Consider the following 25273-nt stretch of genomic DNA (forward strand, 5'->3'; position numbering starts at 1 on the left):
CCACAAGAAACTGTCAAGGAAATTCTTTCGGCTTTACAGATCGACTTTACAGAAAAAGTCAACCAGCAACTTGCTTGTGCAATTGACTAAATGCCCAAAGGAATCTTCTGCAACTTCTAGCGCAAAGGTTTTCTCCCCCTTACAACCTCAACCTTTTCAAGGGGCAAGATCCAGACCACAGTCAAGACCTCGTTCCAATCTGCGACCCCCCTCAAAGCTAGTGATGAAAACTTTAATCAAGTCAGGTAAATGAGTTAGCTGTCCTTCATGCCCCCGTCGGAGTGAGACTTCACCTTTTTCGGGAGGATTGGAGTCAAAGGGGTGCAGAAGCTTGGGTTGTCCAAGTATCGAGGGAGGGTTTCATCATCCCCTTCTCAGAGAGGCCTCCCTTGTCTAGGTCACCGATCACCTTAGCGGCATACTTGGTAGGATCCGAGAAGTTTTCAGCCCATTTCCGAAAGGTCGAGTCATTAATTCGCAAGATGACAATAGAAGAAGTATGAGATCATTTGACAGTGGGGTTCTACAACACTCTTTGTAATTTCTAAGTCATCTGGGGGGAGCTGGAGGCCTGACCTGGACATCAGTGCCTTAAGTGCTTTTGTTATGAAGACCACCTTTCGTATGGAAATGAACAGCTCAGTGATGTCATCTCTACACCAAGGGGACTGGATGGTATCCCTGGATATTTAAGACACATACTTCGACATACCAATCCACCCATCCTCAAGGAAGTTCCTGCAGTTTGTCTTTTGAGGCAAGATTTCCAATTTCAGGCACAGTGCTTTGGTCTGTCCTCAACCCCTCAAGTTTTCACTCGGGTACTCTCTCCTCTGGGCAAGTGGCTTCATCTAGGAATTAACATATCCTCATATTCTTATTCTTATATACTTAGACAACTGGCTTTTCCGATCCTCATTGCAGCAACAGTGTGTAAGGACTTGAAGACTAAGTCAACAATTGGACATTTTAATAAATACCCAGATGTCTCAGATGACACCATCCTAACAGATTGTATATTTGGGAATGAAACTGGACAGTCAAGCTTTTCATGTTTCTCGACAATTCCTAACCGTGATGAATTGTACAGCTCTGCAGTGGATGAGCTTGTAAGGAACACTGGCCTTGATAGAGCAATTTGTGAATCTGGGAAGACCTCACATGAGGCCTCTTCAGTTCTATTACCTTAGATCAAACTGGTGTCAGAAAACCCAGCCGAAATTAGTAGTATTCTCGATATCGAAGGAAATAAGAGATCTCAGTAGTGGTCGTCAGGGAAAAACTTCAAGATTAATTTTCCTTCTTTCCTTTGAACCCCATCCTAGAGTTTTACTCCATGTTGGATATAGGATGGGGAGCTCTGTTGGGAGATTGACGGGTTTTGGGGAAGTGGACGTCTGACCAGCGATCCCTTCATAGCAACATCAAGGAACTTTTGGCGATTTTCCTGGGACTTAAAGCATTTCTCACCTAGTCACAGGAAAGATAGTGGCAATTTATTCAGACAACACTGCAGTGCTGTCGTATGTACGAAAGCAAGGGGGAACCCACTGTTTCTCCCTTTATGAGGTAGCCAGGAATCTCCTTCTCTGGGCAGACTGGAACCAGATAAAACCTTTTCCTCGTTTTATTCAAGGGAGAATGAACGTTGTGGCGGAAGAATTGAGTTGCTCTCACCAAGTTCTACCAACAGAATGAACTCTAGATGCAAAAGTATGACTGGATATGTGGAGGTTATGGGAAAAGCCTTTGACCTCTTTGCTACCTCACGAAACAATTGACTTCCCCTCTTTTGGTCCCCCGTTCCAGATCTCTTAGCCTGGACAACGGACACGTTGTTAATGGACTGGACGGGTCTCGATGTTTATGCTTTTTCACCGGTCGGCGTAATCAAGGAAGTGATAAACAATCTCTCGTCATACCCAAACGTCTCCATGACTCTAGTAGCTCTGTTTTGGCCCAGGAAAGAGTGGTTTCCAGACCTACTAGAACTCATAGTGGACTTCCTGAGACTCCTGCCACAAAGACAGTCTGCTCAGACAGCCCCACTTCCTCAGATTCCATGGATTGTCCGCTCTAGCCCTGACAGGATTCATACTGTCAGTTTCCATAGAGCAAATGGATTTTCAAGAATAGCTGCAGAAGCTATTGCTAAAGCCAGAGGATCTCTTCTTGCAAACTCTTTCAATGAAAATGGTCTATTTTCAGAGGATGGTGTAAAGAAAATTACATTCCTTCTTCTGAGATAACTGTAACCCAGCTGCCAGACTTATTTATCTGAGAAATACGAGGAAGTTGTCATCCACTTTAATATTAAAGGATATAGGTCTGTGCTAAGCTCGTTCTTCAGGCATAGGGGCCCAGACCTTTCCACTAACCAAGCTATGTATAAGCAACCTTATTAGATCGTTCAATACTGCAAAAGTGATAAGATCAGATGTAGTGGCATGGAACTTGGATGCGGTATTCAAATGGCTCTTGTCCTCTGCCTTTGATCCTTTACACTCGACTTCTCTTTGGAATCTCACCAAAAAGACTGTTTTTAGAATTGTTAGCGACACCTAAACATGGTGAGATTCAGGCAATGGACAAGAGAGTAGGATTCAATCAAGGAAACTGTCTGCTCTCTCACTCTCTCTCCCTGTCTTTCCTCGCCAAGAATTAGAACTCGGCTGACCCTTGGCCTCGCTCATCCGTTATCAAGAACCTAATGGACGTCCTCGGTCCAGAAGAAGAGAGGCTCCCATATTCAGTAAGGGCTCTTAGGTATTACATAAATAGAACTGAAAAGATTAGGAGACCAACAAACAATCTTTGATGCTCAGTGAAGAATCCATCATGTCCCGTTTCCAAGAATGCTTTTTTCTTTTTCTTGCGAAGCCTTATCATTGGAGCTCATTCGTAACTTCAAGAAGACACTCTTTCTCTTTTAAGAGTCAAAGCACATGAGGTTTGAGCAGTAGCCACTTCATTAGCTTTTTGCCACAGTATGTCTTTGGCCTTGACTCTGCAGTCAACTTTCTAGAGGTCAAAGTCAATCTTTGCATCTCATTATCTCAAGGACGTCGAAACAACTATTGAAAATTGCAATACATTAGGGACTATATCTGTGAATGGCAAGGTATTAGGAGAGGAGGCATAAGGGACTGTTTGTCCCTTATTCTATCTCCTTGCCTTATGTTAAGGTGTTTTGAGTATTTGGGGGAAGCCTGGGGGTACAATGTACCCAGAGTACCCTCCAGTTCTTATTTTAGTGGTTTGGGTGGTGGTTTTTAATTTAGTGTAGGTGTCAATGTTGTTGTTTTTTATGGTTTATGCTCAGGGTAAGGGCAGTGTCTTTTCTTTGTCATACATCAGTGTACTGCCATGGCTGCAAAGTCCCCACTAAGTAAAAGCTATTCACTGTCAATACTATGATTTAAGAAAGCACCACTCAGAGGCAGGAATCACCTGCAGTGGTTCTCATAACAGGAAAGGTACAATAAGCATTTTTGCAGTGCCAGCAGTATCTACAGTAGTGCTTCAGGTTACGAAATTAATCCGTTCTGAAGCGGCCTTGGTAACCTGATTTTTTCGTATCCATAACTACGTTTTACATATAAATTGCCTAATTGGTTCCAAGCCGTATAAAAACACCACAGTAAATTTTATAATTAAGCTAAATTGAACAATAAACAATGAAATACAACAATTTGGACCAGTCAATACCTAACCTAACCGTTACTGTACCTGTAAATAAAGACACTTAACTTTATGAAACACATTAAAAAATGGCAGAAAACATTAACACTAAACTTTACGAAACACATAAACAAATACTTCTTGATTATCTCCATCATCGTCTCTATAGAAAGCATCCTCTTCTTTCTGTGAGCTTTAGCAACTTTATTGGGACCCATGGCTAATAACGTAAGTAATTAAGTTCACACACACCACGATAAATAACTTACAGTACAACAAAAGCAGAATCACTAACACGAATTTACGTTAACGAACGAAATCTACGTGTGTACGATAATGCTACCGAAACAAAATGGTCAAGGAACTCCCTTACGTAGATGCATGATGGGATAGATGCTGACCAATAGGCGAGCAGGATCTTACAGCAGTAACTAGCATCAGGAACCAATGGGATAGCGGGAGGATGGTGGCGAGTCTACTGAGTTGGTGGCGTGCGAGTTTTATAATTGTTCTTGGCGGCCCGGGCAAACCTCGGACTTTACAGTACACCCTTTCGCAACCTGAATTATTTTCGTACACAGTAGCAAAAAAATCTTCGTCTTCGCCTTTGTAACCTGGATTTTTCGTACGTAGGGACTTTCTTATGTAAGGTATGACTGTATTTCAAAGTCATTATCTTCTTTATAATAGTGATTTGGAGTAGTTAGTCCGTGATTCCCACCGCCATGTAATGTGGAATCAGCTATGTAGCTGCTTGGTAAGTTACTCATGTAAAAATGACATTTTTATGATAAAACTAAGTTTTACATAATACTTACCAAGCAGTTACATAATCAAAGCTCTCCCTTCCTACAGTTGGATGTTTTGAAGAAAATGAATTGGGGGGGGGTGTCTGCTAATTTGTTGTACCCAACTATCCCAAAAGTGGGTGGGTCCTGTTCACCTACACTAGCGATGGCAACGCCACCGCGAAATTTGAATTTTGGACTGCCAAGGTAGAAAGCTTTCAGCTATGTAGTAACTGCTTGGTAAGTATTATGTAAAATTTAGTTTTATCATAAAAATGTCATGTTTGTTAATAATGTTTGGCATTTCAGATAATGTAACTCTGAGTATTGATGGGGTGTTGTACTTGAGAATTCTTGACCCCTATCGTGCTAGCTATGGAGTGGAGGACCCTGAATTTGCTATCACACAACTAGCTCAGACTACAATGAGGTAAGAACTTTAACTTACCTTGAGTGAAGCCACAGTTTCTCTCAGCAATTATATTTTAATTAAAAAGCAAAAATATTTATCATATTAACCCTTAAACGCCGATTGGACGTATTAAACGTCAACAAAAATTGTCTGTTGGGTGCCGTATTGACGTATGAAACGTCGACGCAAAAAAGTTGTTAAAAATTTGCGGAAAAATAGTTATAGGCCTACTTGGCGAAACTTTTGTATCACGCACCTTGAGGGGTGCTGGGAGTTCACAGATCAAGCTGTTCTTTTGTTTACAATCGTTACCCAGGCGCGCAAGCACGAATTTCTTTCTTCTCACACTAAAAGCATCAGCGACACATCTCGGAAATTATTTCGTCACTTTGACATAATTTTTGCACCATTTTATATTAGCTGTTACATAAAGTTTTATATATGAAAATGTGTGCAATTTCATGTAGAATACAACAAAAAATAACCCATGGTTGTAGCTTTTATTAGTTTTGAAATATTTTCATATAAATAACGATGTGCCAAAATTTCAACCTTCGGTTAATTTGACTCTACCGAAATGGTCGAAAACCACAATTGTAAGCTAAAACTCTCACATTCTAGTAATATTCAATCATATACCTTCATTTTGCAACAAATTGGAAGTCTCTAGTACAATATTTTGATTTATGGTGAATTTTTGGAAAAAAACTTTTTCCCACGTCTGTGCGGTAACTGCCGAAAAAATCTGAAATTTTTTCGTCCGATTGTCGTAATGTTTACACCTATTTATAATAATTGTTACATAAATGCAATTTCATGTAGAATACAACTAAAAACAACCCATGGTTGTAACTTTTATCAGTTTTGAAATATTTTCATATAAATAATGATAAGTGCCAAAATTTTAACCTTTGGTCAACTTTGACTCGACCGAAATGGTAAAAAAAGGCAATTGTAAGCTAAAACTATTACATTCTAGTATTATTCAATCATTTACCTTTATTTTACAACAAATTGGAAGTCTCTAGCACAAAGTTTCGATTTATGGTGAATTTATGAAAAAACTTTTTCCTTACGTCTGCACGGTAACTCTTCCGAAAAAATTGGAAATTTTTTTGTCCAAAAGTCGTAATGTTTGCACAGTTTTATATTAGCCTTTACATAAAGTTTTATATATGAAAATATGCAAAATTCATGTAGAATACAACAAAAAACAACCCATGGTTGTAGCTTTTATCAGTTTTGAAATATTTTCATATAAATAACGATAAATAGAAAAAATTCGACCTTTGGTCAACTTTAACTCAACCGAAATGGTAAAAAAAACGCAATTGTAAGCTAAAACTATTACATTCTAGTAATATTCAATCATTTACCTTTATTTTGCAACAGTTTTGAAGTCTCTAGCACAATATTTTGATTTATGGTGAATTTATGAAAAAAACTTTTTCCTTACGTCCACGCTGTAACTCTTCCGAAAAAATCAGAACATTTTTCAACTAATTGTTTTAATGTTTGCACCTTTTTATATTAGCCGTTACATAAAGTTTTAATTAACTTGACCAAAATGGTTGGAAACTGCAATTGTAAGCCACAACACTTATGGCCTAGTAATATTCAATCAATTACCTTCATTTTGCAACTAATGGGAAGTCTAGGACAATATTTCGATTTATGGTGAATTTTTGAATTTTTTTTTTTTTTTTTTTACGTCAGAGCGTTACGAATTCCTGCATCATATTGTGAAAATATTTTCTTTGTGTTGCTTTGATCATTTTACAATATTTTATATACCAAAATCATCGCAATTTAGTGTACAGTAGTACAACGAAAAAATAATTAACTCATTAGCTTTAACCGTTTTGCTCACAGCGCAATTTATATACAATTATATATGAAATTTTTTTTTTTGTGCTGTCATATATTTCAATATTAATATATGATAATGATATTTTTTTTCATTTCTGATGGTTGCATACCAAACTTCAGGCAATGATAAAAAAAGGAGCCAAAAATTAACTCTTAATGCTGAAAATTGAGCGTGCTGTAACAAAGGAAACGTGTGCGAACGCAGACCCCCGTGAAAAACATGGAATTAATGAAAATAACAAAACATAAATGAAAACAAGATCGACAAAAATACTGCCACCCAGACATAAATAAAACTATACTGAAATATCACAAGTTACGAGTATAACTATATATAATGAAATATCACAAGTTACGAGTAGGCAGGAAACCCACTCGAAACTGGTACAAAACAAGGGAACGACGAAATGGCGACTCGCCGCCGCTCGCTACGGAAAAGAGACGCCTAACAAAATCCTAAATAAAGGCAAAACGAAAGGCAAAATCACTCCCTAAATATTGAAAAAGGGCGAACCAGTACTTAACTTGGGTGAAGTGGCAGATTGACGATCCATAACAATAAAGAATAACGAAATCAATGAAAAGGAACAGATAGCTTAAATAAAGCGTTCAAACTCTGGGAGGCTATCGATAAGAATGACGTTACAGACTCCTTCAACAGGGTAGCTGGGTGTGACATATGGGTCGGCTCCCTGTATTTAGGGTCTTTTGATGAGGAAAAGGCTAATTGGAGGGGTTGCTGTGGTAGTGTTTAACACTCTCCCCAGTTTTATACCGACACCTTTTATTTAGGTGAGCGAGTCAGAGACTTCTGACATGTCCAATTTAGCAGTTCTCTGGTATTATAGCAATATTTTACTAGAAATAGTGCTAAAGAGGACACATTTCACGGAGCGACACGGCTTCCTCGCCCAAAAATAGATTTTTCCTATGTCAAAATCCCTTTTTTCTGCTGTGGCGCTCACTCGCGAACGCCGCTGGCATACATGAGACACTTTAGGAAATATCGGCTCGGCGATTAAGGGCTAAGAACAGCAAGAAAATGATAATACATACAACATCATTATAGGTACTCCTCGTTTAATAATGGGGTTCCATTCCAGCGACCACGTTTTTAAACGAATTTGTCGTTAAACGCATTATTCTCTTTATTTCGGCTAATAGCGTTAATTTTCAGTCATATATTACACACAGAACTAGTTTCCGACATAGCCTATTACTTGGCAAAGTTCTGACAATGCTTTTTATAATTTTATTACGCATATATTTTAACTTCATAATTTTATAACTTCCTAATGTATAATTTTCTTTAAAAGTAGTGTACTTTATTTAACACATTAGCCTATATTCTCAAGTTAGCCTACTAGTAAGTCAATACAGTCAGTCCCCAGTTATCGGCAGGGGTTCCGTTCCCAAGGGGGTGCTGATAAGTGAAAACCGCCATTAACTGAAACTCGGAGATTTATGGCACCATAATGGCACTTGTGGCACCGTTAACCGGTTATTGGTGCTATAAGCACCATTATGGCACCTCTGTTAGTTATGTTATGGTGGCATAAGGCCTTATGGCGCTGATGACCAGAACTTTGCCTGTTATGGTGCCATAAATTGCCAATTTTATGGCGCTAGATGAGCTACATTAAACTGGATCGCTGATAACCGAGTCCACTGATAACTGGGGACTGCCTGTATAATACTAGGTTAATATAGTACTAAACTTTTCTCAGAATCTGCGCATTATTTAGTAGTTACTTTCATATTCTAAATTTGGTATTTCATAATTATTGCTATTAGTTTCTTCGTCATTTATTTTTATTGTAGATGGTAGTAAGATGAAAAAAATAATGAATGAATTTCGGCGATCACAGAGCTTTTTAATGTCGCCGTCAAAATGTAAACAAATCACAACACCATCTATTGAGGAAAGTGAACACTTAAGATATTTGCTAATGGGATAAGCATTTTCTAGTATTAAAGATTTATGCTTGCATTTCTTACCTGTAGTATCATCTGATCTCATGGGTGACATCAAATACATATGTAAACACACAGTTGTATAAAAAATTATCAAACTGTATCACATGTAAGTCTTTCAAGCATACTAAGAGTAAGGAATTCATGCATCCCAAATGTCTCATTGTTTTGATTAAAAGGATTGACTTGGTAGAGACTTCTCAAGTGGAATATTTAAAAAAATTTATATATTTATTTTCAAGTTAACATAAAAAACATATTTGACTTCACGCATTTTCTTTTCATTACTAAGAATTCACACATTTCATCACTAACAATTATTCTCACAAAAACAAAGAAGATATGGCGTAATTTTTGCTGTCATGAAGTTGTAAACAAACGTGGTGCCACCCGTTCTGCCACGCAACAAACTAATGGCGACTGAATCAAGCTGAACCAGGGGAGTTCCTGGACCATAGAATGCCGGCTTTAAGAGGTCCAACTGTATAGCTTTTCTTTATAAAGTATATTAAAGCCTTGTTTATTGTTTTAGCCACAGATTTCAAGGTTTTCAAGCCAGGCTAGGCTAGATTATTGGCACTGAATAGCCTCTCTCTTGGCCACCATTGGCAATGTTTGTTCTGATACATATACAAACCCTCGGTCCTTTAACAATAGGAAGGTACTTAGCGGCAGCCGAACCGGTCGTAAGCTTCGAACAAGGGGGTTCGGTAGTTAACTACTTGTCCGGCAGTTGGCGGTCAGCCCGACTGCGAGGAGAGGAGTCACTTTGCTTTCGGCCGTGTTGGTGGTTCGTGTTGCTCGCCCTCTGTCCGCCTCTAGTCGTATGCTTTGTTTTCTTCACTGCGTGAAGGCTTTTCTCTCCCTCTTACTGTCTGTGTATGTGCAAGGCTAGACATAAGTACATGTTTGTTTTGTGTATTCAGTACGGTGAATTTTGTGAATTGCAATGGAATCTTGAGAGCCGGAGAGACCCCCTCACCCCCCCATCATCCGCAGATTGTGCCCTGGTGTGAGGGCCGTAAGTGTGGAGCCTTCCGGTCCTCTGTAGAGGTTGATCCTCACGAACTTTGTACTCGTTGTCGAGGAGCAGTGGGAGCGCTATGGGGGGAGGAAGAAGCCGCGTAAGCCGGCCAAGGAGTCATCGGAGGGTTCTCCCGTTACTCCTTTGGTTACGGACATGTCTTCTTCTTTCTCCCTCCATCGCAGCTCCCTCGTATGGCTCCTTCCCCTTTGGGGGGGGGGGGGTATCTCGCTCCTTCTCCTCTCTCGATCAGTCGAGCGTGGAGGAAGGGGCTAGGTACCCCGATGTCCAGTTGTATTCGGGATCGTCTGTTCGCTCGGGGTGGGATCTGTCCCCTCCGGGCAAGGAGAGACCCCCTCTTACTAACACGACTCTGTTTCCTTCCTCAGACTTGCTTGCCATGGAGGACGATCTCGGCCGGGCCTGGTACTCGCTGGGGCTCCAAGGGACACCAAGTGTGCAGGGGTTGCTGAGTCATCTAGCGAGAGGGACCATGCCGGTAACTCACGGCCCGACCACCACGACAACCGCGACGGTGTCCACGCCTGGCTACGCTGCTCCCCCTCACCTGGTATATACCCAGCACGTAGCCATGGTTACCCCGACAGCTGCTGTTCAGGCGCCACTGCCGGAGGTGAAGAGGTTTGCCTTGTCGCCGCCGCCTGGGTTTGCAGTTCTTGCTCCAGCCCCTGACTTCCGGTGTCCCAAGAGCTCTCCCCTGGACCTGCCTCCAGTACAGAGGATGCCGCTGGTTCCTGCCCCGCCTCCTGTTCCTGAGTTTCCTGCCACTCCAGTTCCAGTACCAGTTCCTGCCCATGGTGTTGCTGCTCCCACCCCAGGTCCTTCCGGAGAGGTGCAGTTGGCCTCTGTTGCTTCAGCAACTGCCCCAGCTCCGTCCTGGATGGAAGACCTGACGGTGGTCCTGAGGAAGCTGACAAAGAAGAAGAAGAAGAGGAGGAGGAAGGTGTCGTCGTTGTCTGCCGCCGCTTCCCCTTCATCTTCTAAGGCCCTAGAGCCGAAGAAGATAAAGGTAGCCTCCTCCCCCCCTAAGAAGGCTCGCCCTGAGACTTCTAAGGGTCCGTCCCACTGGAGTGGGACGGTTGGGACTTCCGCTGGTCCTCCTGTTCCTTCGGGAATGGGGCCCGTCTCTCCTTCCGCAAGGAAGAAGACGGGGGCCGGAGGAGCGCCAGCTAACACCGGTACCTCCTTGCCTGACGCCAGAGGTTCTGCTCGGCGCCGGGTACCGTCTCGGCCTCTCGCTCGCGAGAGGTACCGAGTGTACAGTCACTTGCGTGTGACCGTGCAGCCAAGACCCAGGCATCCAAATCCGCTTGAGGCCAGGATCCAGGCACGGAGCGAAAGACTGGCGGGAGTCGCCTGACCAGCGATCGCTCTCGTGGCGATCCGCCGGTACCCAGGGTTGACGCCACGGTCCCAGACCGGCCGTGGGCTGAGGCAAGGAAGCGGTCCCCTCGGTCTCTTTCCAAGTGGCGTGACGCGTCGTGAGGACAGGGCTCACTCCCACCACGACAGAATACTCTGCCGGTCCCCTGACCACCGCTTCTACCGGGACTGGGCGGAGAGGGGGACCAGCAGCAGCTCTCCTGATGCTCGGGACCGTCGCGGCTGTTCTCGGTCCAGCCGCTCGACCAGGCCTGCAGCTCGATCGCCACTGCAGGTTGGCGATCGCCTGCAGCCCCCCCAGGCTATACCGGGAAGAGCGAGGCGACCAGGAGGGATCCCGCCATGACGCCCTACGAACCTGGCACGGTCCTAGGACCGACCAAATCGTACGCGCAAGGGGCAGGAGGAGACCATGAGGGGTCTGTTGCCATTCCTCCTGTGGAAGGAGGAGGGTCTCGGGAGGCGTTCTCGCTGGACGGGTTTGACGGTCTGTCTCCGCAGGACGCAGTCACTCCTGAGATCCAGAGGTTGTTCGTGGAGGTTATTGCGCTGATCCATCAGCACAACGACCTCGGGGAAGGATCGCCGCTCCCACCTTCCGAGCCTACATCGGGTTTGGAGTCGTTCTGGGGACCCAAGAAGGAACCTAGGACGACGGTGGGTCTGCCGCGATCAGCCTTGGCCGACAGTGTGCTTAACCAGGTGGACGCTCTCTTCTCCGGACAGGAGGGTTTGCTTCGGTCCGGCAGGTCGACCAAGCTCCTTCCCCCACCTCTACCGCGACAGAGGCGCTTTTACGTGCCATCAGAGGACCCTCTGCTGCCCAAACAGGTTAACCCGGAATTAGCTAGGCTAACTCCGGGGGTGTCTCTGCAGCAGCTCCTGTTGGAGAACCTCTGGTTCTCGCAGCAAGAGGCACTTGCCTTGGAATCTACCTAACGCTATGGCAGCATTACAAGCAGTCTCATGGCTAGACCTGTGGTCCCTCACGGTGTCTATAGCCGCGGCCTCCTCTGGAAACATCACTCCTGAAGGGGACCCAGACGGCTAACCCGTGGGGCAACCTGGTGCTGAGGCGTAGGGACGCTGTCCTCACTCGAGTCACTAGGGCGGCTGGGCGAGAGGCGGCCGTGGGTCTTCGCACCGGACCGGTGCGGAGTTCCTCCTCTCTCTTCTCTAGAGAGATGGTGGACGCTGCGGTGGAACAACAGCGCACTGACGAGAGTGACCGTTTAGTAGTCCACCAGGCAGTCTCGAAGGTGGCTGGGCAACCTCGAACGACTGCAGCTAAGCCCAAGAGTTTAGCTAGCGCTTCCTCTGCAACTAAGACGATTGCTTCGTCGAAGCCTAGAGGAAAGACTCTGCCTTCGACTTCTTCGGTAAGGAGTGACCGTAACCAGCCCTCCTCCCAGGCCTCCTTCTCTCGAGGGGGAACTGGGAAGAAGAAGTCAAAGAGAGGAGGGAAACGCTAGGGACAGCGTTCCCCTTCACCTGCTGCCGGAAGTTGGGGGGTGCCTGGCGAGCCATTGGGCAACATGGCAGCGCTTCGGAGCGAAGACCTGGATAGTGAACGTCCTTCGGGAGGGATATTTACTACCCTTTGAGTCTCGGCCACCCCTCACCTCCAACCCGGTTCATCAGCCTACGCATGTTCCCGGTTCGGCTAAGGACGTGGCGCTTCGGCAGGAAGTAGAAGCCATGCTGAGCAAACGTGCTGTGGAGATTGTATGGGATCAGTCGCTGGGCTTCTACAGTCGACTTTTCCTGGTGGAAAAGTCCTCGGGGGGGGCTGGTGCCCGGTGATAGATCTCTCTCCCTTGAACCGATTCGTTCGCCAGACTTGGTTCATGATGGAAACAGCACGGTCAGTGCTCAATTCCATCAGGGAGAACGACTTCATGCTTTCTGTGGATCTGAAGGATGCGTATTTCCAGATACCCATCCATCAATCCTCCAGGAAGTACCTCCGCTTCATCCTCGACGGGACGGTGTACCAATTCAGGGCACTTTGTTTCGGTCTCTCAGCTGCCCCACAGGTGTTCACGCGAGTGTTCACACTGGTGTGTCGGCTTGGGCCCACTCGGTAGGGATACGTCTTCTGAGGTATCTCGACGATTGTTTGGCCCTGGCGAGCTCCCACTCACAGTTGCTACAGGACAGAGATTGACTCCTTGAATTCTGCTGCGATCTGGGGATCGTAGTGAATTACGAGAAGTCAGATCTCGAGCCCAAGCAGAGGATGAAGTACCTGGGCATGCTGATCGACACGGTAGCAGGGCGAGTCTTCCCTGCAGATTCGCGGATCAGTAGGTTTAGGGAGGCAGCAGGACGGTTCCTGTCCCTCCAGGAGCAGCCAGCTCAGCAGTGGCAGGTCGTGATCAGTCACCTGTCGTCTCTCGAGAAGCTAGTCCCTCACGGGCGTCTTCACCTGTGGTCTCTTCATTGGAGACTAAAGGAGTGTTGGTCATAGGCAAGAGACTCACCTTTCTTCCCCGTGTCCCTCACGGAGGAGGTGAGGCAGGACCTAGTCTGGTGGCTGGACGACGGGAACCTCGTAAGAGGAGTGTCTCTTGGCACACCCCCCTGGAGATGTTGCTGTTCTCAGACGCATCGACTGAGGGATGGGGTGCACACCTGGAGGAGTTGCTGGCTGCGGGTGTGTGGAACCATCATGACAGGCACCTTCACATCAACGTCCTGGAGCTCAAGGCGGCGTTCCTTGCTCTCCAAGAGTTCCAAGATCGTCTGGTGGGACACTCAGTGGTGTTGATGAGCGACAACACCATGGTAGTGGCGTACGTCAACAAACAGGGGGGGCCTAGTGTCCCTCCCGTTGCATCAGTTGACATTGCAGGTGCACGAGTGGGCTGTGGCACACTCAGTAGAGCTGTCAGCCTGCTACATTCCAGCCGTCGGGATCAGGTGATAGGAACCGAGTGGTCCCTTCACCCAGACGTGGCGGAAAGGCTCTTCAACCTGTGGGGGCGTCCAGTTGTAGATCTGTTCGCCACCTGGCACAACAGAAAACTCCAGGTTTTCTATTTGGTTGTACTGGACACATGGGCAGCTGCAGAGGATGCTCTTCAACACCCGTGGGACAATCTCTTCGTGTATGCCTTTCCCCTGTGCTGTCTGACTGGCAAGGTGATCGGCAGGGCACTGATCACCCCGAATCTTCGGATGATCCTGGTGGCGCCCAAATGGCCACAAGCCATTTGGTACCTGGACCTGCTGGCTCTGCTCGCTGAAGCACCGAGAGAGATTCCTCCCTGGCTAGGATCCCTCCCTTTGTTCTTACGACCAGGGAGGGAACCAAGGTAGGACGAACACCAGTCTGTTCATAAGAATCAGATTCCACCCACCAATAAGTGAGTCTTCCTATTGTTAAAGGACCGAGGGTTTGTATATGTATTGGAACAAATAACAATTTGTCGAAAATTGTATTTTTCCTAACTATACAAACCTGAGGTCCTTTACACATAGTCCCCCCTCATGCCACCCCTCACTCTGCATTTCCTGGGCCTAAAGCAAAGTGACTCCTCCCCTCGCAGTCGGGCTGACCGCCAACTGCCGGACAAGTAGTTAACTACCGAACCCCCTTGTTCGAAGCTTACGACCGGTTCAGCTGCCGCTAAGTACCTTCCTATTGTTAAAGGACCTCAGGTTTGTATAGTTATGAAAAATACAATTTTCGACAAATTGTTATTTTTATTTTCATTTTATGTTTTTTCTCTCTCTCGCTCTCTTCAAGTTGTCTTCGTAACTCCGAGTTGTCGTAAAATGAGTAGTACATCGTTAAATGAGGAGTGCCTGTACTAGCTTCCAAACTGCTATGCCCCGGTTACACATTATGTGCCAGACATGACTCGTTATTTTAGTTTAACTGACAGAGTGTAAGGTAAAGAATTGGGGAAACTACTGTAGACACAACATTACATAAAATTTAAAGTCACCGAAAAATTTATTATGTAGTATCGGTTAATTGTGCACTTAAAAAGCTTTCTTTTAAAAGAATAATGGGATTTCGTGTTTGCAAGCAATAAAGTGAGGTAATTATACCTAATTTTATGTTTTTTTAACATTTCTTAACCAAACATTGCACCTTTATAAATATAGCTCTTTAAGCATTTGGGAAACTAGAGCATTAAAATTCCCATCTCTGAACATATTTTCCTTTCTCGAAGACAAACTGGCATATCTTTTTATCCCGTCCCTTTCAACTGCAGAGGAATTATTGATGGCTAGGTAGTCCTTCTCTCTCTTCTCTTCTCTCTCTCTTCTCAGTCTCTTCTCTCTCCTCTCTCTCTCTCTCGCTCGGTCTTCTCTCTCTCTCCTTCTCATCTCTCTCTCTCTTTCTCTCATCTCGGTCATCTCTCTCTCTCTCTCTCTCAACACTGACATAGATGAACTCTGTTCATTGTTACAAGATTAAAAAGAACTGGGAAAATTTATGCATTGTTAATTTATTCCAAGGCTCGTGGCTTAAAGTGAAAAATTAAATAAAATAGAATAAACCATTTAAAAGATAATCTGGACACCCTATAAACTCCTGTAAGCAAACCCATATTGTTGCTTATATACGTACAATAATTCATTGCTGGTCATCAATTTTTTTCTTTTTTTTGCAAAACTGAGTAATGTGAGGACCTGGTTTCATAATTTATATTGGTTGCATTTAGCAATGCCTTCATGCACAAAATATATGATTCCAGGTAGTACTGACACAACACTAAATTTGCTTTCTATTCAAATTTGCAATGGGGTTTGTAAAGCTGTGGGAAACAAAGAATTAATTAAAAACAATTGTATCATCTCATCTGTAGTGTAGTTATTATTTGTTTAGCCTGTATATGGTTACCTTGACAGAATCCTCATTAAAAGCCACGTTATGCTTGGGGCCATGATGCGTGTTTGGCTGATAGATGCGATTGTGTGAGGAACATGTTGATAAGGATGCATAGGTCCCATGTTGTGCATATGTATGGCAAGTTTGATGTCTAGTCATAACTAATATGGTTCACAAATTCTTTCCATGTTGCGATCAAGTATTTGTGGTAGAGATTAAGTTCCTTCTTATTTGCTCCACTGTGGTACTGCATAAAAACATCAGCATTTCTTGCAACAGACAATTTGACTGTAGTGTTGAACAGACCATTCCTAACTGTTCAGTACTGTTTAATATTGCAAGAAGCAGAAAGTATTAGTCCTTTAAAGTTTGCCATGGTTGAGGTAGATGGCATTGATATGATTTATCTCTGATATTGAGACCTTTTGTTATCATAAAGGCATTGTACTTCAGGAAGCCATTATCATGTATAAAATGTTGACTCAATCATGGATTATGGCTCAAAAGATAGGTCAAATGTTCTGTCATGTGGTGATCCTCCAAATAAAATTGGATATGTTTACCTCTTGGTAGCTTTTAGGGTGGTAGGGTTTGGCATGATGATGTGTTATTGTTGCTAGCAATGTTAACTGCGTCAAAGACTTGCTAATTTGGTTTATTTGTAGGCTTATTTGGGCAAGCTTGAGCCTTTGCAAGTAGCTGTTATAGGAACAATGGTGTCATGTTCATCACCCCCTCATGAGTCAAGCTGTTTCCTGAGGGCTTAGACTTCTGTTAGTGGTTTATAAATGCCTGTTAATAACCTTTCATTCAAAGATGTTTAAAATGATCTGAAGGTCCTGTAAGATTTGCTCAAGGTTCTGTGTAGTAGTCATTCCAAACTTTGTGCCTTTAGATGTTGACATTTGTCTTAATATCTCCTACCCCATATCTTTGGTGGCATAAACACTGGAAAAGTAGTAATGCATATTCCATCCTTATGTGCAATTCCACAGTTCTCAGAGGTTTTAAACAGTGATTATCCTTTTAAGGGCTGTGTTTGGTGTTATCATCATTCCTCCATTAATAATATTAGAAAGGGAACAACAATACTCTTACCTATGGAAATTCAGACAATTGTCAGGTCTATTACTGCTTGAATCACAGCAATCTTCACCTGCATGCTGTATAAATAGTTGCTTAAGCATGTAACATCTATTAAGCAGTTACCTCTAAGATTATAAGAGATAAGAACAATGGATGCACAACGAATGCTCTTTCTCATCCCTTTTTGGTTGACTTTATCTCTGCAGGTGCAGTGGTAAGAAGATCCTTTATGAGGAATTTTCCCTTCTATTTCTTACTGCATATTTGTTCATCATGTAATTCCAGTGTTGATTTTTTGAGTTCCTTGCTCAATGATACACTAGTATATTGTATATGTTTAGTTTTTTTTTAACATTATCATCGTTAAATTTTAAAATGTTTTCATATTGGGATTTGGAAAAGTTTAATTATTGTTTAACCCTTAAACGCCGAGCCGCTATTTACCAAAGTGTCTCTGGTATGCCGGCGGCGTTCAGGAGTTAGCCCCGAAGCGGAAAAAAAGTTTTTTTCAAAAAATCACAGCACGCTTAGTTTTCAACATTAAGAGTTCATTTTTGGCTTCTTTTTTTGTCATTGCCTGAAGTTTAGTATGCAACCATCAGAAATGAAAAAAATATAATTTATCATATATAAATATTAGAATACAGTGGGGCCTCGTTATCCACGGGGGATAGGGCCCAGAACCCCCCCGTGATAAGTAAATACCCGTGTTATCCTGATACCCCCCTCCCCCAAAAATTGCTTAAAACTGCCTACTTTAATAGTTAACCCACCCAAGACCACTATTCCAATGTTTATAACTGCCTACTTTTAGTTCAAACACCAAATATGTTTTCAACTATCACCTAAAACTAAATTCAAGACAGTTTTAAAGTTATTGTACAAAATTAGCCTTAAAAAATAAATGTAGTATATGTACTACTGTACATATGTAGCCTACTAGCCTAGGGATTACAGCTAGAAGCCTACATACGCATGGTGGGCCTCTTTTTTTTTACAAGGAAAGAGAGGATGAGTGGTAAGAGAACTATCAAAATATGTAAATCATATGGGTACTCACCAACAATCTATGTTGATAAAAGATGGCGACGATTTTGCAGTGCAATCCAGTAATATAATAACGATAATGCTACCAACAGTATGCAGCGAAACATCTCTTCCCTTCGTCACAACACGTTAATACTAGTATATTCCACGTAAAAACCTTCATCTGACCTTTAGGCGTCTTTCCCAAAATAAGAGTAAAAGAATCAGGGCTTTTGGATGCCACATAATTAACTCGTTTGTATGGGTACAATTTAAAGAACGCGCCGCACACCACATTTCATAACAACAACAAACAAACGTTTGTAGGCCAGTGTTGCCAACTGGGAATGGCAATTTCTTGCTAGATTTTGTTCCATAAAAGGCTAAAAAAAAATCAACCATACCGTATATACTCGAATAACGTGCAATCTCCCATATCGTGCAACCCCTAATTTTCACACCAATAAACAGTGGTTTTGTGTTTTGTCATGTATCTCAATGTATCATGCAAGTTCATAAGGTTGGTGGTTGAGCCTGCTAATGGCCGAGTCATTCAGAGTGTGTGATTGCTAGTCAATTTACGGTAATTTTCTTATTAATCTCGAGAATTGAATAGAAAATCTCAAGATTAAAAAAAAATCCCAAGATAATAAAATAATTGTAAAAATAACACGCCTTGGAGTCCTTAATCATTCTCTCTCTCTCTCTCTCTCTCTCTCTCTCTCTCTCTCTCTCTCTCTCTCTCTCTCTCTCTCTCTCTCTCTCTCTCTCAGGAATAAATACGTACGTATCTGTATTGCAGTAAATGTGTAGACATTGTGTGCGTGTTTAAAAAAATGTGCAGTACACACACATTCCGATGTTTCGGTTTTTGGAATTTTTCAGATTTCGGAAATGTGAGGTCAGATGCATAATCAAACAAACCACTACTGCAGCAAAAACATTTTTTCCCTTTATGTTTTTCATTATTGTTATTTATTAATTACAGTTTATTTAAATAAATATTAATATAATACTGTTAAATGAATGTGAGATAATTAAGATCACCTATAATAAAATAGTGGGACAATTAATACCATATGTTCACTAATAGGTATATTTTCAAAACAAACATTCCGTAAAAAACACAAAAAATATATGTACATAACAATCAAAATATAATAATGTTTTGCAGTTCAACTTGTGAATTTTAACAATAAGTATGACTATATAATATATTTTACCATATCGATCTTGAAGTTGAAGAGTCGTAAAATTCTGAGGATGGTCCGGGAAAAGGATTTGTACTTTGTGATTACGTATCGCTACAACACCATGTGGTATTTTCATACCACCTATATTTGATGCGCATCGCTACGACACACTGGTGTTTTTCATAGGGGGCCACTATACGTTAAAGTTAAAAACATGACATAGAATCGACTTTGGCGACTTCGTTCACTTTGATATTTTTAACGATACAATAACTATCATTTGTACTACTAAAACCATCTTCACATTAAGTAATTTTTCGTAAGATATGTGTTGTTGCAAAAGCTAGCTTATACATAAAAGGCTTTTGATAATTTAAGTCATCTTAGATATACATATGCACCAAACTTATTGTGGGGAAATTTACTACTGTTTCCTCGGATATTGAAATACTTTAGCATCATTCAAACACTTTAATAATATAATGCATAAATACTAGGCTATACATATTTACATCGTATACAATACTACATACAGTTATATACACCTACTTTTATATACAAAGTTAACAGTTTATATACACATACTTTTATATACAAGTTTAATCATATGAGTAGTGATCAGACGACAGCTGTGCACTGGACTACGTACGTACTACTTGGAAGATAAAACGAACAAAAATTTTGTTGTTGTTAGTCGCCGGGATAGATTAACATTTTTCTAGAGATTAAAAAGCTGAATTTTGTTTTGAAGGTATGTCAACCGCGATATTATATTATTGTTTTCACGAAGGAATAATTATAGAAAATATTATTGAGTAATTTTTTGCCGTCAGCAGTCAGAAAATCACGAACATGGTAACGTTCAAACCTAGTGCCATCCATGGCGTATGTCTATAAATAGAACAGAAGCAGAGGGCAGTCATTGGATAACAGATCTCCATGGCTACCAACCAACCAATCAGGTGTTAGTTATACTACTCTGTAATTTCTTAGAATGAACGTTTACACACACGAAGCTAACGATGATGTATGTGTTTTGCATACCAGTACGTAGTTTTAGTTTTTATTATTAGTGTAAGTATTTTACTGATTTCATGAAGAATAGAATGATTCCTTCTCATTACTTTGAATGCAAAATGGCTTGAAGATTCTTCCGCAAAAGAAGAGAAAAAAAAAATTCCTTAGAAGATGATACCTATTTACTACGCGGTTGACATACCTTCAAAACAAAATTCAGCTCTTTAATCTCTGGAAAAATGTTAATCTATCCCGGCGACTAACAACAACAAAATTTTTGTTTGTTTTATCTTCCAAGTAGTACGTACGTAGTCCAGTGCACAGCTGTCGTCTGATCACTACTCATATGATTAATTTGTATATAAAAGTATGTGTATATAACTGTATGTAGTATTTGTATACGATGTAAATATGTATAGCCTAGTATTTATGCATTATATTATTAAAGTGTTTGAATGATGCTAAAGTATTTCAATATCCGAGGAAACAGTAGTAAATTTCCCCACAATGAGTTTGGGTACATATGTATACTAAGATGACTTAAATTATAAAAGCCTTTTATGTATAAGCTAGCTTTTGTAACAACACATATCTTACGAAAAAATTACTTATGTGAAGATGGTTTTAGTAGTACAAATGATAGTTATTGTATCGTTAAAAATATCAAAGTGAACGAAGTCGCAAAGTCGATTCTATGTCATGTTTTTCCTAAACGCGTTGACTTAAAGGAGAACGTTATTTTGGTTGGTTGTATTATCACTGGCACAAACCCATAACAAGCAGTGTATGTATGATAATTCTAAACTATTATTCACTACCAAAATAACGATGATATTTTGTATTGAAAATTAATGTTACGTATATTCCAAACATTATTACTACGTAGCATGGAATAGTACTATAAAAATTTCGAAAGATAATCTTGCTGTGAACGCTACCATAATTTGATTTTCATATACGTACGTACATTTGTTTGTCAGCTGGCTGGCTCGCATAGATAATTGATTTCACTGATATGGAATTACTCCACGAATAGCCTTTTTATTATGAAGATATGACGATAATATATAAGGTAAAAATGCTTTTATGTATTTCGTTTACGCCTTCGTCGCCAATAACAAACAGCAATACTTACGATAATCTATGACAAATAGCGTTTGTATGACTTCATTGTTCAGAGAAGTTATATACGAATACTGCCAAAATAATAATGAAGTTCGAATTAATTTTAGCCTTAATGTTATTACTACTGTAATTACACTACCACTACTATTAAATTTCTAAAAGTTTATCAAAACAAAAAATGTCGCTTTGAACGCAACCGTATACATAAACCATTTTCGTACGTAAAGGTATATGCTTACATTTTGTGGCTGGCCACTCCGACGATAAGTTGAGTGCAATGATGTGGAATTATTCTTCGAATAGGCTATTTATTATGAAGATATAGACTATAATCTATATGGTAAGAATGGTTTTATTACCTTTATTGTCAGTTAATATCATAATGTGAATGTTTGTGTACGTTGGTGGTTATCGCACTGCAACTACGCTTAGCCTACCAATGAACGTCGTACATAAACCTTGAAATAGGCTATTTATTTCGAAGATAGGACAATAATATATTAGGTGAGAATGGTTTTATTACCTTTATTGTCAGTTAATATCATTATATGAGTCTTTAAATGAATGTTGGTAGTTATCGGACCACGGCGAGGGTTAGCCTACCGAAAAACATCGCATACGCAACCACAACCCAAACCCGTGATGCAGCGATTCATACCAGTGATGTAACATGATAAAGAAACGGTCCAAGAAAAACCCGTGATTAACTGATCCGTGAATACTGATCCGTGAATAAGCGATGCCCCACTGTATATGACAGCGCGAGAAAAAAATTTCATATATAATTGAATACAAATTTAGCTGTGAGCAAAATGGTAAAAGCTAATGAGTTAATTTTTTTCGTTGTATTACACACTAAATTGCAAAGATTTTGGTATATAACAAATTGTAAAACGATCAAAGCAACACAGAGAAAATATTATCACAAAATGATGCATGAATTTGTAATGCGCGGACGTAAAAAAAAGTTTATTTAAAAAATTCACCATAAATCGAAATATTGTGGTGGAGACTTCTTGTTGGTGAGAATGAAGGTAATTGATTGAATATTACTAGAGTGTAAGTGTTGTAGCTTACAATTGCAGATTTTGACCTTTTCGGTTGAGTTAAAGTTGACCGAAGGTCGAAATTTTTCTATTTATCGTGATTTATATGAAAATATTTCAAAACTGATAAAAGCTACAACCATGAGTTATTTTTTGTTGTATTCTACACTAAATTGTGCATTTTCATATATAAAACTTTATGTAATGGCTAATATAAAATGGTGCAAACATTACGACAAACTGATGAAAGAATTTCTGAGATTTTCGGCGGCGTTACCGCATGCGGACGTAAGAAAATAGTGTTAGAAAATAGTGTTTTTCAAAAATTCACCATAAATCGAATTATTGTGCTAGAGCTTTCCAATTTGTTGCAAAATAAAGGTAAATGATTGAATATTACTAGAATGTAAGAATTTTAGCCTACAATTGCGTTTTTCAACCATTTCGGTCGAGTCAAAGTTGACCAATGGTAGAAATTTTGGCACTTATCATGATTTATATGAAAATATTTCAAAACTGATAAAAGATACAACCATGAGTTGTTCATTGTTGTATTCTACATGAAATTGCTCATATTTTCATGTATAAAACTTTATGTAACGGCTAATATAAAACGGTGCAAACATTACGACAAACTGACGAAAGAATTTCTGAGATTTTCGGCAGATACCGTGCGGATGTAAGGAAAAAGTTTTTTTTTAAATTCACCATAAATCAAAATATTGTGCTAGAGACTTCCAATTTGTTGTAAAATAAAGGTAAATGATTGAATATTACTAGAATATAAAAGTTTTAGCTTAAAATTGAGTTTTTCAACCATTTCGGAGTCAAAGTTGACTGAAGGTTGAAATTTTGGCACTTATCGTTATTTATATGAAAATATTTCAAAACTGATAAAAGCTGCAACCTTGGGTTGTTTTTTTGTTGTATTCTACATGAAAATGCGCATATTTTCATATATAAAACTCTATGTAACGGCTAATATAAAATGGTGCAAAAATTACGACAAAGTGACGAAAGAATTTCTGAGATTTGTCGCTGATGCTTTTTAGTGCGAGAAGAAAGAAATTCGCACTTGCGCGCCTGGGTAACACTTGTAAACAAAACAGCAGCTTGATCCGTGAACTCCCAGCATCCCTCAAGGCGCGTGATTTAAAATTTTTAGCAAACTAGGCCTATAACTATTTTTCCGCGAATATTTAAAAAAACTTTTTGTAGTTGACGTATTTAACGTCAATTTAGCACCCGACAGACAATTTTAGTTGACGTCCAGTCACGGTTTAAGGGTTAATCATCAAAAGTACTGCTTTCAACTAGTGGTTAATATTTGTCAGTGATCATTTTTACATTTTCAGTTTGAGGTATGGTGATTTTTTTTTTTTTTTTCAGATCAGAGCTTGGCAAAATCTCATTAGATTATGTTTTCCGTGAAAGAGAAAACCTTAACATGAATATAGTTGAAGTAATTAACAAGGCCTCTGAGGCTTGGGGTATTACATGTCTTCGTTATGAGATACGTAAGTATTAGCTATGTGTAGTTTCTTTTAAAAAATCACTTTTAAACTTTTAATGGGTTAATGAATTATGAGTTTTGACTTTAAGATTTCAATTTATAGTAATCTTATAAATTGTAACGATAATCCTGTATTGTCACATTTATGGAATCAAACCAAGAATTTTGTTCCTACACCATATACAAACCCTCGGTCCTTTACATAAGGAATTACTCTCAGTGTAGGCTGGAATTATGGCTGTTAAATCCTTGAACAAGGTGGTTAGGCAGTAACTACCATCTGGTAGGTGGGTAGGCCCGCCTGTCCAGATGTAAACATTCCACTTTGCTTCCGGCTGTCTCTCGATGAAGACGTAGGTTTGTGAGAGCTTGCTGACTAGCTGTTGATTACAGTTTTCCCGGTGGGATCTCTTTTGTTTTGAATAAATATGTATATACGGTGTTTGATATTAATAATTAATTGGCTTTAATAAATAATATATTGCAATACACCCCCTGAACACCTGAACTAGCCCTGGTCACTTACCAGCCCGAACCATCATTTATTAAAAATTTACCAAATCTTTGGTTAAAATAAACGATCAGTGTTGCCAATCTCCTGGCAAACACCCTCGTTACCTAGTTACCAGCCCACCGCTAGTAGCCCTGCCTCACGGGCCAGTCACACCTGCCCTCTCACGTCAATCACTTATCGTTCGCGGGGTGGAGTACAGATGTATCCACAGCGAACTCCTTTTTGGTCTTGCCCGGCCTTCATTTGCACCTTTGATTTGATTGAATTTGGTGACGAATTACGCATCCCTTTGGATTACGGTTGGATTGCTCTTAATACCTTGTCATTAGACATTGATTCTGCAAAGGAAGAAACAACACAGGCTACGACAACGACTACTGCATCCTCGGCCACGACATCACAGAAAACGACGAGCAGTGGGAGTTTCAAACAACGTATCGTCTTTGCCAACAATGCAAGAAAAGGATGAGACCCTAGACACGATAGTCATTCCTTATGCGTAAATTGTAGGCCTGTTCAATATAATGTAAAGACCAGATGTTTGGAATGTCAGGAGTGGTCTTTGGACCAGATGTTAGGGTATCTCAAACATAGGAAAGGTCTCGTATTAAGAAGTAACTGTAGGCAGGAAAAGACTAACGTAGATCAAGATAAAGACTTAGAGACAGTGTTCTTTAAGAGACTTGAGAGTACGCTGACATCGAGTATGACATCTGTTACCGATTTTATGTCAGATTATGTGAGATAGATCGAGC

General features: G+C 40.9%; 1 protein-coding gene across 1 annotated transcript in view; it reads left to right on the forward strand.

The window, feature by feature from the left end:
- Positions 1–25273, forward strand: part of LOC135219589 (stomatin-like protein 2, mitochondrial) — a 187012-nt gene that overhangs the window by 127168 nt on the left and 34571 nt on the right. The window contains exons 4-5 of the mRNA XM_064256477.1: positions 4779–4899; positions 23881–24008. Of these exons, the coding sequence (XP_064112547.1) occupies positions 4779–4899; positions 23881–24008 (249 nt within the window). The remainder of the gene's footprint in view (positions 1–4778; positions 4900–23880; positions 24009–25273) is intronic.

Source organism: Macrobrachium nipponense, chromosome 1, assembly GCF_015104395.2.
Source record: "Macrobrachium nipponense isolate FS-2020 chromosome 1, ASM1510439v2, whole genome shotgun sequence".
NCBI lineage: Eukaryota > Metazoa > Arthropoda > Malacostraca > Decapoda > Palaemonidae > Macrobrachium > Macrobrachium nipponense.